The 17,909-nt window shown below is 51.3% G+C and overlaps 4 protein-coding genes across 5 annotated transcripts; 2 read left to right on the top strand and 2 right to left on the bottom strand.

The window, feature by feature from the left end:
* Positions 1–212: 212 nt before the first annotated feature.
* HMPREF1120_05470 (uncharacterized protein) lies at positions 213–3,198 on the bottom strand. The gene is made up of 4 exons (XM_009159649.1): positions 3,047–3,198; positions 2,869–2,987; positions 1,813–2,814; positions 213–1,628 (listed from the first exon to the last, which is right to left on the bottom strand). The coding sequence occupies exons 1-4, from the start codon at positions 3,118–3,120 to the stop codon at positions 1,288–1,290; spliced, it is 1,536 nt and encodes a 511-aa protein (XP_009157897.1). The 5' UTR covers positions 3,121–3,198; the 3' UTR covers positions 213–1,287.
* A 2,185-nt stretch (positions 3,199–5,383) lies between these two features.
* Positions 5,384–7,411, top strand: HMPREF1120_05469 (alpha-ketoglutarate-dependent 2,4-dichlorophenoxyacetate dioxygenase). The gene is made up of 3 exons (XM_009159648.1): positions 5,384–6,161; positions 6,316–6,525; positions 6,590–7,411. The coding sequence occupies exons 1-3, from the start codon at positions 6,018–6,020 to the stop codon at positions 7,241–7,243; spliced, it is 1,008 nt and encodes a 335-aa protein (XP_009157896.1). The 5' UTR covers positions 5,384–6,017; the 3' UTR covers positions 7,244–7,411.
* Positions 7,412–7,595: 184 nt separating this feature from the next.
* HMPREF1120_05468 (uncharacterized protein) lies at positions 7,596–12,858 on the bottom strand. Its single transcript, XM_009159647.1, has 4 exons — positions 11,740–12,858; positions 10,178–11,690; positions 9,783–10,124; positions 7,596–9,733 (listed from the first exon to the last, which is right to left on the bottom strand). The coding sequence occupies exons 2-4, from the start codon at positions 10,395–10,397 to the stop codon at positions 9,069–9,071; spliced, it is 1,227 nt and encodes a 408-aa protein (XP_009157895.1). The 5' UTR covers positions 10,398–11,690; positions 11,740–12,858; the 3' UTR covers positions 7,596–9,068.
* On the top strand, positions 8,415–17,751 carry HMPREF1120_05467. Of its 2 annotated transcripts, XM_009159646.1 has the most exons (4): positions 8,415–10,479; positions 10,534–11,550; positions 11,639–17,424; positions 17,546–17,751. In XM_009159646.1, exon 3 carries the CDS (start codon positions 14,979–14,981, stop codon positions 15,489–15,491), a length of 513 nt encoding a protein of 170 aa, XP_009157894.1. In that variant the 5' UTR covers positions 8,415–10,479; positions 10,534–11,550; positions 11,639–14,978; the 3' UTR covers positions 15,492–17,424; positions 17,546–17,751. The 2 variants fall into 2 exon arrangements, with proteins under 2 accessions (XP_009157894.1, XP_009157893.1); XM_009159645.1 differs by having other exon boundaries at positions 8,415–11,550.
* Positions 17,752–17,909: the final 158 nt, after the last annotated feature.

The raw sequence follows: 17,909 nt of genomic DNA, 5'->3' as shown, positions 1-17,909 counted from the left end.
TGCCTGCAGATTGGCTATCCTATATCGGTACTAGTAGCTTGACAATTTTAGGATCTTACTAAGTAGCGGCCTTGGCAGCCACACTGCATTGAAGCACTATAATAAAAGGTACCAGGGAGGTAGTGCTACTACTGTAGTGCTGTCACATTACTGAGACAGTAGTAACAGCAGACAGGTAGCACATAGAATTTGAAGTGAAAGTCGATCGACCATGTGCTGCAGGAAGATGTAATGGTAGTAGTATTTGATGATCGCTCCGTGATATCGATACTAGTACGTGATGACTTTGCCTCAGTAAAAAACAACCTTAAAGCAACAAATGCATGTCCGCAGCAGTCATCGGAAAGCATAATCGATGACACCTGTCCCGGCGGGGATAACCCTTGTGACAAATGCGCGTCTGTGGTGTATCAAACTACAATGTAGTTGTATTTTGGAGCATACGAGGTAAGTTTATGAAATGAAGACCAGGTGGGGGCCACACAAAGGAACTCAGTCAGTGTCCTCGATGGTAAGAATGCAATAATGGGTCCTGTTGAGGCGCATCTTAATTTTTATTGCTGTGGTGTCTTTCCTCCGGTCTCTGCAAGCAGACCGTATCTGTACACATTCCCACAGTTCAAACCGCCGGTCAGTTTGGCGACTCAGCATGGAGTAAGTATAAGGCAAATCAGCATAGGGCATCCTTTGCTCCATGGCAAGCACAAGCTCGTGGCGTAAACAGGCAACATCGCAACTAATGAGGGCTTAGCATCCGCACTTCACTTACCATGATGAGAGCCGAAGTAGCAGGTTGTCACAGACCGCTCTCACGGATGCTCCAGGACGTTAGATAACTTCGTCGACTCCATGACATTTCCAACTCATTATCGTTGCTGCTGTGCCGCGGATGCTGCCGGTCTAGCCGAGTCTGAGAATGCTTGACCACCAAAAGTGCTTCTGGAAACGCAATGGTAGATACGATTGCTCCCACAAGTAAGTAGAAGAAGCACGCCAACGGCTTGCTGTCAGCCGTCGGCTCAGCCGATAAGGTTTGCTCCAATTCTGTGCAACACAACTGGCTTTTACAACAGGGCTTTGGAAATGGGTTGCAGAAGCTAGCCACGCCACATTGAAGCAGTAATGCTTGAAGCCACAGGAGGTTGGTCCCACAACCGAAAAGCACTCCTGTAGTTAAACCTGTGAGGATCAGGGTAGTACACACTGCATGATCGATGGCGATGTGAGTCGAACCACGACACCCTTCTGATATTTAGCTGACAGCACAGGACACACGAGCGACCGCGTTCATTGCTCAGCTTCAATGTCGCCTTCGTCAAATTGCAAGAAAGAGCCGTCTTCCGGACTGGCATTCATGATAGTCGCCCATGCGTCTCTTACGGTACTGAGAACGCCATCGGGAAAGGAGATGTCCTGAGGTGCCGGAGGAAACAGCAGAATTTGCGAGGACTGCTTCCGTAATGGAGGGTATGGGAGGGTCGGGTCATTCGCGGAATCGAGCACCAAATAGGACAAGGACCACAGAAGACTGCCTTTGGCACTGGTTGTATCAAGGAAAGTGTTGACTGCAGACTGAAGCCTGTCCTTTGCGGCCCCATCGCCGCCAGTCACAGATGCATAAATGATACCTAGCATTATCAGGTCAGCCGTGCACTTGCAAATAGATTTGTTAAAAAGCTGGGTAGCAGTATTCGATCAGGTTGTCAGAGGATAGTTATCAGCAAAGCACATAGTGCTCAGGCAATGTAGATAAGTATTCAAATGTTGGATCATCATAGGATGGATGAATGGGAGGGAATTTGCAATACTTACATTGACCGGCTGGACATTCGCCAGTATCTTCGGAATGTATCTGCAGGTAGATAGGGGATTTGGCTGACTCGTGAGCATTTGTGTCCACCAACACCATTGCTGCAGCAGGCACCGGCCCATTATCCGAGGTCTGGGGAAAGAGCTCCTTGAGTGGGTCTGCCACGATGTTGATGGACCTCCAAGTACCAGTAGACGGGGTGCCTTCGGGCGACCCGTGCTGAAGATGTGGGAGTTCATCAAGGTCTCCGACGACAACCCGAGTCTTGATTCGAGTGCCGTCCGAGAGCGTGCCCTCCAGGAGAGGAAGGCCGTCTGGGCTTTGGTCTGTGTTGCTGGAGTCACCAGTGACAGAGTCTAGAGTCTTCAACTCGTGACCCAGGAGATAGACACCGCCTCCAACAGCCCCCGCCCTGCAGGAGACTTGACAGATCTCCGAAGTAGTACCATACTTCGCGGTGACAGCACCAAAGCCTGGGCCGAAATAGCCCATTGACAGCATATGCCTCCGGATCCTAGCCAGAGCGATGTCAAAGCGGATCGAGCTTGCATCTCTCGGTGACAGTGCGAGGGCAAGGAGCGGCGCATGTAGAGACTCTGGAACCTTGAACTTGGTGTTCAGAGCGTCCTGTAGTGAAAGAGCAGAATCTTCCTCTCCACCAAGTGATGATTCTGCATCTTCCTGCAGAACGTATCGGAGGAATTTCATGAGACCACGTTTATCCTTCATTGACAGAGACACGTCGTTGAAGACATCTTCACGAGTGCTTGGGATCTTCTGCAAACTCCCGTTCCTGTGGACCCACCAAGAACCGACCGCGAGGAACTCAAGCTGGGTATGTATGCGTGACGAGACAAGCTTTGGCAGAAAATCAGAGCGTGCATAGATGATCTGTGGGTTGAGACAGAGTGTGTAAGATCGGGAGGATGCAAGCTTGACCGCTGGCTCTTCAGCACTGCGGCTTGGGTGGACTATGGAAGCTGCCTTGAAAACGGTGCTCGAAGCTGGAAAATTTGTTAGACACTGAGCGCGTAGGAATGCTAGAGGGTCACGCTCACACTTGTCCAGGTCTTGAGCCCACGCTTCTGCATCTTGCAGACTGAGCCCAGCATCGCTGCCCCCATAATAGGGATGGCTGTCGATGTGCAAGACCTTCTTGCCGGACCTTGAAAGCGACCTAGATAGGCAGACTGGTCAGTCAGTCAAGGCCCAACCTTGACGAAGGAAGGGCCATACAATGCTAAGAGTGATTGAGGGATGCGGGTGCCGGCTATAACGACATCCCACACCTCATCACTCAAGGTCTCCATCGTGGCATGAAAGATTCGAGGTGTGATTGTGGAAACAAAGAAATGCGTGCGGTGCAGTCTTTGCACCACGCAAAGTGCACAAGGATGGTTAGGCGGCTAAGAAGAGTTAGGACCTGCTATAGACTCTATGGTGGTAGCAGCGGGGAAGGTTTCCCGAGCCCTGGTTTACCGCTTGACATCGTCCTTGCATCCCACCACGTTTCAACTTGCAGTGCGAGCTCGCGTAACTCACATCTGAAGTCAGACCGCTACACTACTGTACCTCGCCAGCAAATTGGTTTTACAGAGCTTATCGACTCATACTGCACCTGATCGCGTTGCGTACCAACGCCGAGACTTTTCGAGGGGTTCGGCAGTTGCAAGTCTGGTGCCAGCGCGTAGATCTAGAGGCGCCGCAGTGTTGTCCTGGTGGACCTCTCCTCGGTGTCCTGCGCTCAATCGGACTGAAATAGGTTACCGGGCAGGCATTTGCATTCGACTTATGAAGGAATGTGAGTAGAGAGGGTAGAGCGAAGGCTTTCTGGCCAGTGATCAGCCCCATACGAGTCTTTGTTGCGAACGCATCGAAATGCCAAACTTCTCGGTCGATACGAGCATCAGATCTGGTGTCAGTCCGCTGTCGCCCCTTCTCTTCTGGCCTTTGTACAGCAGTGACTTCCAAGTCTAGGAGGATGTCAAAAAAATGTTGGAGACACTTATTGTTCCAGCAAAGTCTGGTCATTATACGGGCTGCCAAAGGACCAGAGTCGATTTTCCTGGCATCTTGCGCTGTGGACAAGGTAGCATCCAGTCCCCAATGTCTGTGAAAGAGCGATCAGGAAGAGGCCCCGCTACCCGACATGGAACTGTTGAGTTGCCCGCTTGAGAGTAGTAAGAAGATGGGAGGACCAAGGTAGGAGCCTGCGTGTATTGCGGCTGGCCTAGCTTGCTTCATTCTCTGCCACTGTCACAACTCAGCGAAGCTTCATATTGCAATGAGAAGGATGGGAGAGCAGCAATCCAGCATCTGGCGTTACGATTTCCTCCTCCAACCCCACGGCATATCTCAGGCTGCAAGTGAGCTAGATCCACCAAAGTTGGAACGGGCTAGTTTAGTACGTGCACCAGCAGATCAGTTGTGCTTTAGCATCCCTGCCCCGGGACATTGTCTGGAAATCGTTGCATGAAGCTCGATGAACCCCCTTATGCGAGTCAATCCCACCAATTCTACTTCAATGGACCATCACAATTGCGATGACCCATTGGGAACGATTCCACAAGTCTATCTTGTACGTCTTAGGGCGTGTTTGGCCTTGATGTTGTCCTTCTTTGTGCAGTTATCGCAGCTCTTCATGGAGGAAAACGGAGAATCGATCAAAGACTCCGCCTGGCCCTGATGAACGGGGTTACCTGTATTTGGAGCCCCCTTCAACGACAAAATTCTCTGCCCTCTGCACAGGCTAATTACGACTAGCTCATTACCCTCGTCACATCGGCCTGTCTTGTCCGGAACGGGGAGAGAAATATGTCCAGGTCAAGGCTCTCTTTGCCGGTGAGACGTGTCAATAGAAGGTCAGTGGTCATGACTATGACAGATAGGTGCGTCCCTTGGTGGACGCCTCCTCAAGAATGCAATATAGATGGCTACGATTGGCCTGGGCTGTCTCATCCTCTACTAATCTCTCCCCCACAACCCCCCGCAATCTATTTGCAGGGGAGTGTCTTTGGTGACTAGCTTGCGAGGCTGGCAACAGTCTATAGAGATCGCCTATAAGTCTGCCAGCGTTCTCAGACACCTCTGGGATAGCTGCTGCCTATCCATCTCCTCTGATCACCGCTGCAGAAGTTGTCCGAAGGCATTCCACGGTCTCACCCATGTGTTTTAACCCCAACAGCACTTGATCAAAATCAAAATGATTACACAGACATGTCGCTACCACAACAAGTGGAAGATTGCACTGCCGAAGCAGTGGATGCCCCTAAACAGCAGCACAACATTGGTAGCCGTGGAGGGTAGCTGAAGACCGCAGCAAAGAAGGCCGGCCGCACAAGTCTCCTTCGACCACATACATTTATAATCTTAGTATAGCACAAGATACCAGTAGACGATGAGAAGTGCCGGGTGACTACATGCGTACCTAGGGCTGTGCACCACTTTCCTGGTACTTGACCTGCGAAAGCGCCAAGGCTGAGATATCCAGGGGGCGCTTCAAGCGGGGCCCCGCCGTGGCTTCTTCCTTCGAGTTTAGCCCCCTTTTCCCACGGTTTCTCCATCTTCAACCCCAGATTTTCTCGCCGTCGCTCCCACAGAGACTACTAGTAGACTACTGTTCTCCTCCACAATGCATGCCGGCGAAGCGTGTAGCCCCAGAACTTGGCAGGCTCCAAATATCAGGCTGCCCCGCGACTTGGGCCTTGCGCACCGGCTACCTCGGATTCCAGAAGTCGGGGTTTAGGTACCTAAGCCATCCATTGCCAAGGCGTTATAGCCGGACGACATGTTTGTTAACCGCCATGGCCAATCCTGAAGGAAGCGGATAGCTTAGGTACTGTGAAAAAGGATGGTCCCTTCCTAGACCATCGTACTGGCACGGACCGGAGGTCAGCAATTCTCACAGCCGAAGCGCAAACATCCTCTCCTCCACACCCTGCCGCCCCACGCCCCATCTTCGTCCGAATGTAGAGTATTAGATAGAACACGGCTTGTGCACTGTTGCGGGAAGTATTTGTACGTGGTGAGGGTACCAGGATTCTGGTTCTGGTTCTCATGCTCGAGGCGACCACCAGCCGAGATATTGTATCATATAACCGAAACACAAAACACACAGCCCAAGGAAGAGTGGATACACCACACCACCTTCATTCAATTCGCAATACCGCTACCACGACCACTGCAGAGAAAGGCAATTGTTTGCAAAATGGGCAGCTATAGTGAAGAACCCGAGTTCAAGACGATCAGCGTCAAACCGCTACATCCTACCTTTGCCGCCGAAGTTGATGGGGTCGATTTCAAAAATCTCTCCGATGAGCAGTTCAAGGAGATTTTCGCCGCCATGGCAAAGGTAAGAGCAAAGCAAGCAAAGCACACCGCCCTTGGCTTTCTATACTGTCTTTTTTTGTTTCTTTCCTCTCGCTTTCAGGCTGGCAGGCTCAGCCGCCAAGAGCAAAGAAACCAAGTGTCTTCTCGGACTGGGTCTGGTGCTGACGTACTGATAGTATGGCGTATGTGTCTTCCGGAACACAGGCCTCGATGATGCATCGCATATCGAGTTTTCCAAAAGGATCGGTGAACTCGACACGATGAAACGGTATATGACGGACGGGCGCAAGCCAAGATACGGCTTTTACGAGCTGTTCGATGCCGGAAACATCGACGATGAAGGTGGCGTCTTGGATCCGAATAGTCCTCGGGCCCATTATGGAAAGGTATGTGAATGTTTCACTCTTTGACATCCTCGATCGGGACCTTTTGGAGTTGACATTACTGCAGGGCAACGCTCTGTTCCACGTAGATTCCTCATTCAACCCTCGCCGAGCAAGCTTTTCTCTCCTGCGAGCCGTGGAGATTCCTCCTCCAGGCAACGGGGGCAACACCGACTTTGCGGATTCGCGCACTGCCTGGGACGATCTCCCAGCCGAGCTTCAGCAAGAACTTCTGGAAAAGGACTATGTGGTCAACCACTCGATCGCGCAGTCGCGCAAGCTGGGCTCGCCCGAGTTCTTTAAGGACCTGGATCCCACCAACGGCGGGAAGATGGCCCGGCACAAGCTCATCCAGGTCCACGAGCCCAGCGGGCGTCGTAACATTTACATTGCGGCGCACTCGCATTCAATCGTCGGTCTCCCCAAGGACAAGTCGGATGAGCTGATCAAGATGCTGCTGGACCATGTCACACAGCCCAAATATACCATCAGTGTCGAGTGGAAGAATCCCTCGGACATGATCATCTGGGATAATAGGTGTACTTTGCACAAGGCCAATGGTGGAGCATTTGAGGGGAGATATCGTCGAGATCTGCGCAGGACAACCGTGCATGACGATAGCAGTACGGCATGGGGTTTGAATGAGGTCGAGGACACAGATAAATGGGTCGTCAACCGTGATGCCACTAGGGCCGCGGGTCAGGTCAAGGTCGCGGCTTGAGAGATGCGGAATGTAGTATGACAAGGCGGTAAAGTGGGAGGTTGAGCTTTAATGTCGCCACGAATTTTTATATACCTGCAGGTACCTACCTAGCAGCAGATTTCGGATGTACTGTAATTAGTTGTATCTCAATAGTGATCTACCTTATTTCCCGGTATGGCATGCTATGTCCCCTCATGCTTGAAATTGTGTTCAAGGTAAACGATCATGATGGCATTCGAATTGAAGTTTGTATCTTCCGGGGCAAACCGGGGTAAACTTGATCCGTCGCCGCAGGCCACGGTTTAGTAATCGATCCGACGAGGCGACATTGGACTTCAATCGACATCGACATCATTCTGTTCCCATCATCTACTTCAAGTCTGACCATTACTTCGGCGAGGCCACCGTCATCACTAGACACAAGCATCAACTAACGATCTACCTAGGTGCACAGTGTGCTTTAAATAGTGCTGGTCAAAAGTCCGATGTATCAAATGAAAGCATGGCGCTTCTCACGCTGCCGCAGGAGCTCCAACATCAAATCGTGCTGCATCTCGAATATTATAACCTCGTCAATTTCCGCCAGGTATGCCGGGCAACGAGGGCTCACGTGCCATATTCTATGGTATTAGACCGACGGAGGAAAAGAAACAAACAGTACACCCCTGCCGGAGCGATGTAAAGAAAACCGTCACTCCGGCCGACCCTGACTTGGCCCTCCATATGTGCTTTAAAGGCGACCAGGCCATAATGCGTATTGGTGGAAAGCTCTTGATGTGAATAAAGCCTTGTTTTGTGACTAAGCGCATAGTAAGGTAGATCGCAACCTTAGTCGAGTAACAACTTCTAGGATGCCAGTGTCCAGAGATCTGTTTGTGTGAGACCTCTATGTGGTCATCGTCCATTCCATGTTCTGTGCGCCCAATGTGTCTCGTTAAGAGCCACTTTCTAGTCTACAATTATGTTGCTGTGACTCCAGCCAGAAACAAAGGTGATATGCCTAAGGCATCCCAGGCCACAACTCACAGCAGCCTGAGGCATATCATGATCGTGGTGGCAAAGCTGCCGTGCGAGTCATGTCAGCACGTGATCAGCATCCTTCGCGAGTCATTCACTCTGCATCTGCCTCTGCCTCTTATGCAGTGGCTGCAAACTTGTCCTCCTCCGTTCTCTCCATATATACAGCATAGTTCTGTTGATTTCTTGATGTGAGAACCGGATGATCCTCTTCGTTAATCGCTGTACTTGTGCTTCTGCCAGCACTCCCGCAGGCAGCACTTTTTCTTTTCTGTTGCTTGGTAGGATCCCTCTCAATTGTGTCCGCGGGTCAGCCCTCCTACCGACCACTGGCACCTAGGTTCGGGTGTCAGATCCTGTTCCAGCCAGGAACCTTCTCCCAGAGAGCTAAAGAATTCAATGCTGAATCTGATCAAGACCTATTATCTGAGCCGTCGAAGCCACGATCCCCGGTTCGGTCCCTGAAGTTTGAAATTGCCCGGGGAAAGCCAGCTGAACCTGTTTACCGATAAGTGGTCTCTGGTATGGTTTCGGGGTGCATAGCGGATGGAGGTGGTGCCGGGATCTTTCGTATTGGTAGAGATGGCAGTGTCACCACTCTGCTGCTCACAATGGTTCCCCGACAAGGTCGCAGCCGGAGTTGCTGATGTATTTCGCATTTTGTCAGCTGCCGATCAGCGGAGAGATCAAGTCGACTCAGGATGACGGAGAAGAGGGAAATGCAGAGACCTCTTTGTCTCGAATATCGACGTGAATTTTATCGCTCGGTTGTTGTTGAGTTCAAGACTACCTCAAATTCATCCCAACTCTCCCGAGTCCCGTATTGTTATTGAGGACTAAGATGTTGCGATGGCAAAATCTGAGATCGACGATCATTGTTGCTCAAATCCGTCGAGCTGGGCTGCTGGGGATACCAAGCCGGTGTTGGAGCGCCAGAAGAGCCCGTAAACTGTGTTTGTTGCTCGGAGGCTGCCCATTCCGGCTGCATTTCAGGCGGCACTGGCTGATATGACATTGGCTGGGGGAACTCAACAATTCCACCCGGTTGGTTTTCTGCTCCCAACGGCACGAAAGGGCTACTGGTTGCCGGTAATTGCGGCATCTCGCCCGTAATTCTTCGTTCGAACGAGGGATAGGTCTGCGTCCGGTACGCAGGGGGAAAGTTATGCGGTGAGTCTTCTGTTTCGCCCATCGATACTGATCTTGCAGGTGACTGAGCCCAAGGATAGCCGTTGGGAGACGCTGTGTGATAGCCAAAAGCCCGGTCGCGTGACATTGTCGGTGTGGTCGCCGGAAGAGACCCCGTTGTGAATGCGATCGGGTATGGTCCTTGCAAAGAGTGTCCGTATTGTGGATAGAACGGTGCGCTACTGGAATCATTCGCATGACTTCCAGATAGAGGTGTCGTGAAGGGAGAGCGGTCCATTATCTGATGTTGCGGTTGCGGTTGCGGTTGCTGAGGATAACCATACGGGTTGGCATAATCGAATCCTGCATCGATCAGCGATGAAAAAAATAGAAGGCGACAACGGTGCCATACCACTTCCAGACATGGATCTAGTCCCAGGGTGGAAATCAGAGTATCCAGGACTTCCCCTGGACATCGGGGGAGTGTTCATCGGGCTATCTATCGGGTCGAGATGTTCAAAGGAACCAGTTCGCAAGATCATACCAGGAGACGACACTGGTAGAAAAGAGTCGGCTTCGTTGGGACCCCCTTCGGTCGACTTGGTGGCAGACCGAACGCGTCTTCCAGGTCCTGGGTTTTGTTGATCCACCGGGAAGAATTGGCATTCCTTTTTCAGCCGGATGCAATTCTGGCATCTACCGGCTGGATCGTCGAAGGCGGGCATGCAACGAATTTTGCGTCTTCGGCAATGGCCTGTATCAGGTCAATAAAGTCCCATTCCGCAACCCTAGTACACGATAACTGACCACACGCCACTGCAGTCCGATGATATCCTAACTTATTTCTCCTTTTTTCGGCCGGCGATAAAGGCGGTCCTTCAGATCCCATATCTTGAAGGTTTGGTGACGAATCGGCTCTCTCCATCGCACCAGGCATGTTCAGAGCATCTCGCGCCCCGCGACGCTCGTCCGAGGGAGAGCCAAACCCTTCTGTGAAACTTCTGAAGCTGTTTGCTTCCTCTTGCATCGCTGTTGGGTTGGAAAAGGCGACCTACGCTGCCACAGGGAAGCCCCAAAGGGTAAGCCTCTTTGGGTTCTCCCTGTACCAAGTACGACCTAAAGCGATATCTGAGCGGTTAAAGCCAAGTTAACAGCAGACGCAGACTCGTGCTGTAGCCGGAATAAACTCCATGTGTCGATCGCAAGCGGTTGGGCGAGATCCCGAAATGAATGCTGTGTGTGCTGTGACGCTGGTCTTGCTGTGATGAGTATGCGCAGTGGCAGACCGATGACCTTGTTCTCAAGACACTGTCTCGACTTCTGGATACTGGACGGCCTCCGCCCGAGTTGATGTGCGCCTCTGAAAAGAACCAGGTTGATGTGTACGTTCCAAATCTTTCGGCCTCAACATTTGACTATGCACTGAGCGAACAGGAAATCATGTCGGGGAGCGCGATTGAATGACGAAGCACTAGGCCAAGCGGAACCAACGCCCCAAGCAACGGTGGTCCACGGCGCGCGGGTATTAATAATTATGCCTTCCTACAGGCACAGTCTTTCGCATGTCGATGCTGGATAAGAAAGGAACAATAACGAGGACAGTCAGATCTTGGGCACTATAACAGCCTGCGAAAGATGCAAGTAAGACTCTTTTCCGTCACTATCTTAAGAGGAGTGGCCGATGTAAATGGTTAGGGGAACAGGGATGCCAAAGCCGAGAATCGCGTTCTCCCGAATAGTCCACCAAAATGAGAGACCAGGGCAGCGAACAGACAGCATCGTTCGAACGCGAATCAACGTTGAGAACAAGCGCCTCCATTGCGCCGGAAAAGCATGGGACACCGCAATGAGGCCATATGCAACAAAAGCACACAGCGAATGAATGGATTGTGCATTACATACAACGCCTTGTGGACTCCTGTCCTTCCCACTAAGCGACCAGGAAAGTCAAATGTCGTGAGGGCCAACTTAGTTCCCCTTGGAATTGCGAAATGAGGGTCCAGCCAGTTTGCATCATTGGCTCTGGTGCCCATCTTTAGGGCGGTGGAAAACAGACTGCTCGAAGATCGAGGGCTAAGCTGCAGGGACGACCCTCAAGAGGGCTGTGTGCACGGGCTGTGTGCACCGAACGCCATGCTGGGGCTTCCACTTCCAAGTAACTTCATAAGGGATGGACCCAGGTACGATCAAGCGTCCAAGCAAGAGCCACCTCTATCTACGCTATATTGTGACCATGGGACAAGTCCAGAACTGACTCAAGCGACCTAGGTCTCGAGATCAGCGCGCCTCACCAGCCATAGTAGTGGTGCAACTTTGACAACTGGTCCGGCCTCAGCCCAAGGTTTTACACTTCCACTGATGGTACGTACCAAGCCCGGGGCAGGAGGCGTCCCCGGTTCGGAAACCTTTCGCTTGGGAGCCCGATGGTATGAAATGAGGGCCATGTCTAGCACAGATCTGCATTTACGATTCTCCGCACATTGACGTACACAGGCCGTGAATGGCCGTACCACTTTAACCAGACACATGAAGCCAAATCCATGACATGAAATTAGGAACCACAAGCACACACATCTCGAGTCTGGCCGCATGGAAGGAGACTCGCTTTCAGAATGTTGATGACATAGTTTGGGCGCCTTCTGGCCAGATGAGAACATTTCGACCTAACACAAAACCCTCCAACCATCGAGCTCAATGGTTATTGTGGAATCTATGATGCACTTGAACCACAACAAGTAGTAGTAGGGAAGAGTTGAATGGATCGAAACCACGCAGTCGAACCTCTCCGCTCGCTCGAAACTGTCAAGGAAGCCCGAGATGATGGAGTGTCCATTGGGGTTCGAGCGTGAAGAGGGCTAGTTCATGGTCAGCCTGAACGCGAAGCCACTCAGACAATGCAACATCCCAGTCGTGGTTGAGACTCCACTCACGACATGACCATCTCGGGCGGTTATCAGACTCAGTTCCAAAAGGCGCCCCAGTCAGCTTGGTGCTAGTGGATCCTCTTGGCCTGTCAAAAGCAACCCGATTCGAAAGTACTGCAATCCTGCCCTCGCCCTCGCAGAAACCCTGGAAGCAACTAACGGTATCACTGATGCGGCAACACTGCATCTACTAGCTGGGTTTGCGCTGTGGTAAGCTTCACCAGTCGAGAAAATATGCTAGAGACACGCCCAAGCGCGGATGCTCGCATCGTGGAGTTTGCAAAAGCCACTGGCAGGGCAAAGAATGTGTGTCCGATATGTGTCTGCCACCCACGTCATGAACGACCGTGCATTTTGTCAGCACTTATTAGCCGAGGACTAAAGCGTGCGAACGCGTGGTCATGGAGTTTCCGGACCTTTGGCCCTCCAGGGATTGGATGGCTTATCCAGCGCTTTAACAGGTGACTGGCTTGATTCTTATCCCAGGATTGGGGCATGTCGACTCCGTCCCCAGCACCGGTCTTCAGGACCGTCTTCTCCCAGAAATACAGTACCAGCTGGCTGAGAGGTGGTGTTAGTCGCAAAGCACTGGCCTTATGGCGGCGCTGACGACCGACAATCGCCACCACAAGGCTCTAAGCAGTTGGACTAGACGTGGTCTGGAGCGGAGCGTCAGCTAACAAGGGTTGGCTTCGCTTCAAAATATCTGCGTGAAACCATGGCCGATCTTTCGATGTTGATGTCCCTCCATTAGGTCAAGATTATGGCGAATCTGGCTTTAAGTGTGGCGGTGTCTCATTGAAGCTTCCCAAGCGCTCTGGCCGATCATTCTATCGCCGGTCTAGACTCCAGAGTGTTGCATTCAAGGGTCCTTCGTCTCGAATAACTAGTACGCAGCAGGACCACACAGATCTGGGCTCCGTGTCAGGGGAGTTGCCCAGATATGTTACGCAAGTTCTATGTGCAGTTATTCTTAGTGGCCGTCATGTGGGTTGCTGTCAGCGCCTGGGCCGGAGAAACTTGAAAGTGTCTCGCACTCCAAGCTGGAAAAACAAGCCACATGAGAGAAACACATGCCACCATTTCACAGCACTCTCCACTTGGGACGACCCCTGTGCCCCATTCCCACGTGGATCCCACCTATTGTTCTTGGGCATGCTCACGCCGAGAGTAACTTTTCGGGGTGCAGTGCAGTCAATGGACTGTTCTCAGAAGGAGCCCCGTGGTGGAGTAAATTCCGCGTCGAGATTTCGCCCTGCCTCAGGCAGGACTCACCGAAGGTCGTTGGTGACGATGATGACATTGTTTTGAGAATGACAACCAAGACAGTTGTCCGACTTCGGCATCTGCCAGTGAACAGACGACAAGGCAGGGCTTGTGGGGTGAGTACAGAGGCATTAAAGTGCTTGATGCAGGGTTGGCTTCACTACTACCACACAGTACACTTTTTGCAGCTCGGCAAACGGCATTTGTCTTGAAAACTGAATCGTGTTTCGGAAGCCTGTAGGTTTCCTTGTTGACCTTGTTCCTGTGGGCATCCGCCCTCACTTTGAAGAGTATGAAGTCATAATACATATTGCACAAGCAACTACAAGACGCCACAAATCACGAACCAGGAATACTAGACTGACTATGGAGGGAGATGCAACCCAGACAATCAGCCCACCATATAGATGACGACGGTTGACTCTTCAACGGTTAGTCGATCGGAGGCTCAGATGGTCTAAACTATCCCGATTATTCATCGGCAATATACTGATATGGTATCGCCTCTGCTGAAAAAATCACATTCACCGCGTTCAACGGCATCCTCACCAAGGTTGTCTTACGCTGATATCCGTAGGCTTCTTCATCGCTTTGATGATCTAGCTCGCCGTTACAGCCTGGAAAGGGTTACAATATTCGGTTGTGTCGAAAGGCCATGGCACAGGTTACCAGCTATTGACCGATCCGCCAATCGACCTATGTGTACTCAATTGCCGAAGTCTCGCACACTTGCACACCTTCAGGTACCGAAAAAGACTTCAATAGTGCTTGAACGCGGTCGGTTGAATCTACCTCGCGGCTGTCCCCCTGGGCAGCTACATGTAAGCAGCATCGAGTAACAAGGGTTGTTAAACATGTCCTCCACAGATTGGCAAGCCTCAAAATGGAAACCTTCTCCGGTCGTTGATTCCTGCGAGGACGTTACCGCCAGCCGCATGGGAATGCTACATGCAATAGTACGAGCTTTCGCAAGACTTTGGTTTCGATAGTAGAATCTAGTCAGCCAGCCAGCCAGCCGGCCTTACTTGGTTAAACTAAGACCGCAAATCCCAGCTAACGTACCTTTGTACAAGTGGGTATTGCGCGTTGGAGAACCTCAACGACGTGAGAAACTAAAACAACATTTACGAACACCCTAGAGATGAACTTGCACCGTGCACCTCCGGGCAGGACACAACAAGACCTTCGGAAGTCGGGAAACTTGACACTGCTATCCCTTCGACTACACCAAGAAGGCACCGAGCGGCAGGCAAGTTATGCGACTTGAGCTAACTTGTGATCAAAACCATCACCATGGCATGGCACCCTTCTCCAGCAACACCAGGCGCTGACGCGTCGATAAGTTGCCATGTCGGTGAATCAAGCGAAATACTCCAGTGAAGAGTCAGCGATCGGCATTTCACTTGCATTAGGACAGAATGGCATGTCAGAAATGCAAGTGCCGCGGTAGAATGGGGCTGCCGATCAGAAGACAAAATGGAAACCTCCTGGGATCAGCCCATTTCCTTAGCACATCTTTCGGACCATGGAAAACTGCTGATCTTGATGCCATGAGTCTTGCAGAGAACAGTCTCTGCAAACTTCGGCTCGAAAAGCCCTCTGGAGGTTTCATTGTCATGGTACCAGAGCTGATTGGATTCCCATTTATCCCATCGTCGGCTATCACGGAATGTCGATCTTGGGCGACTGGGACCACCCCCAACCCAGGGAGGAATGATAGTTTTGACAGGGCCGTCGAATCGCCGCGAGCTCTCAAGATGCAGTGTGGTCTGATTCCATGGCATCCTAGGTATCCAGCTCTCTGCTCCTTCCAGTCTGATGGTACTGTATGCCCATCAGCACATCAACAGAATTGTGTCTTCCTGTGTGGCCCGTCTTCATATCAACCGAAGTGGAAACGCCACATGCCACACCAGCTACGACTGTACTGACTTATAAAAGGCGAATTGCTGAAAACAATGTCATACATAAAGTTGATCGACACATTTTGCTACAGCCTCAGAGCGTTCTGGTTCGGCTACCTGGTCGAAGGCGCCATCGTCAAGCTGGACTTGAAGTCCGCTCGTTATCTCGGTCAATTTCCGACGATTTTTCATCTGAGGTTTGGTTCTATCGGTATTGGATCTACTCTGGATCAGCATGCTTCAGCAACTAGACATGCATGATACTGCTCTGCTCACCACCAACTTCTGCTTTTCACTCCGAACCCGTACAGCATGATCAGCACCGTACATTTTTCAAGGGGTTAAAGGTCTTGAAGAGACGAAAATCCATGAAATCAGGGCATGTGTGCAGATACGTGCGCCTCAGACAAGGATCCCGGGGAAGTCGAACATCTCTATGCATATCCAGGTTCAGGCCACCTGCATTTTACGGCTGCCCTTCGATCTAGACAGGTTTGATCTTCGTGTTCTCTATATTTTGGAGCAAACTACTGTACAATTCGACTGAGATCGACTAGGTACAGTACAGGCTGTCCGACTTTCCCTTTTGAGGGTGTGAGGTTTGTATCACTTGACTGCGATGGGTAGTTTCCTGCCCGCTGCATACATAGCAAGGGTTGGACTACCTTAGACTGGATTTCTTCTAACGTTCATGACAGCGATTGGCCGGAAGTTGACCGCCATCATCATCCCCAGGTCAAACGTGATCTAGAACGCGATCTTCGCCATCTTTGCCATTTACTCGGACAGGGTTGAAGCCTGTTTGGAAAGGACATGGATCAGGGTCACGGTTTCTATCCAATCAAGACGTCGAGTCAAGACCCGGGAACAGACAACAACCTATCGCAATGGTCATTGAAAGATGTGAGTCCTTGACCGGTTGTTGTTTGAAACTGGGTACAGCACAGTCCAGCGGCAGGCAGCCCTCCGGCCACTGCATGCAGTTGATGTGCAAACTGGGAATAGAACCCTGGCCGTACTCAGACCAGCAATTTGGCCTCCTCGGCGATGGAGGGCACAGGCTGTTGTGGACAGTGCTGGACACCGGCCCCTTGGAAGTGTTGGATTCGATCTGCAACCACTTTCTCAAACGGTTGCAATCGGTGCGCGATTCTGGCGAAATGTCTCCTGGAGAATAACTCCGTTCACTACCATGACCGGATTCATCACTCTTGCCTTGGGAATCGCCCTCGATGTCGGAAAAGAGTGATCTGGCAGGGTATCTATTGTACCAGTGTCACGGTGACACCGTGACAGCAGAGGTCATGCAGCTCTATCCGTGTTGGCCTAAGATAGGTAGGTCAATACTAAGGATGTCTGTCTGTCTGTCTGTCTGTCTGGTTCAAGCCCTTAGTACCGACCTACCTACCTTTCTCCTGCAAAAGTCCAAAAGTTGGCCTCCATTGTCAGCCTCTTTGGGTACGGCAGAGTCATCTGGATGTCATACTCGGCCACCCTGAGTGAGTGACAAAGGCTCCAAGAGCGGTAGGTTAACTAATGTCTTGTCTCCATGGGTACACTTGCTACCAATGATGGAATAGGTAGGTATAACATGGTTGAGTGACAGTATTGAAGCATGTGTGATCCAGATTCGGTGTGTGATGCGCCACCTTGATCCGCCAATTCATCACCAGTTACCCTACTACAAGCTCGTGGTCATCGGATCCTATTTCAGCATATTGTATTCCAAGAGCTGGAGGGAGATTGTTCGCTGGAGACACCAACGCCTCCTAAGTTGAGTCTTGACTTTTTGCCTCCGCTCAGTCACTGGACCTTGAGGTTGCAGCCCTGCTCCCAAGTCTGTTGTCCATTGCCCATTGTCCTGCCAGCCACAGCAAGCTATTCCGAGAGCAGTATAAGGTTACATGTGGGTAGTTACCTACCCTTAGGTATACTGTAACTGACCACGATGACGCATGTTGTAAGTCAGACTCCAGAGTCACATCCATGCCATTGCAATGGCCATTACCATTGCCGTTGCCATTGCTGCCTGGACTGAAACTGATTCTGATCTTTGCTGTACCGTTATTGACTCGATTTAGAACAAAACGCACAAACTCTTCCAGGAGACGGGTGGCGTTCAGTCTTGTTCACCTGCCCTTCCAACGATTCCGATCCCGATGCCTGTCTGTTATGTACATGTTGGCCAAAACAAGAAACAAGGCGTCACGGTGTGTTTGGGATTCTGTGGTCACCAGCATTGATGTGGTCGTGAAAACGGCAAGGCAAGGCAAGGCAAGGCAAGGCAAGGCAAGGCAAGGCAAGGCAAGGCAAGGCAAGGCAAGGCTGCCTGGTAAAGCCTAATATCCACATTTTGTCTCTGGCTCTTTCTGTGCTTGCTTGCTTGCTTGCCATGCCATTCCGCGAGTTTTGCCAATCGAAGGGGTGGTCGGACTCGCTATCGGT

The sequence above is a fragment of the Exophiala dermatitidis genome, assembly GCF_000230625.1.
Source record: "Exophiala dermatitidis NIH/UT8656 unplaced genomic scaffold supercont1.4, whole genome shotgun sequence".
NCBI lineage: Eukaryota > Fungi > Ascomycota > Eurotiomycetes > Chaetothyriales > Herpotrichiellaceae > Exophiala > Exophiala dermatitidis.
The sequence above is the reverse complement of the archived record's forward strand: the minus strand, read 5'-3'. Positions and strand labels throughout refer to the sequence as shown.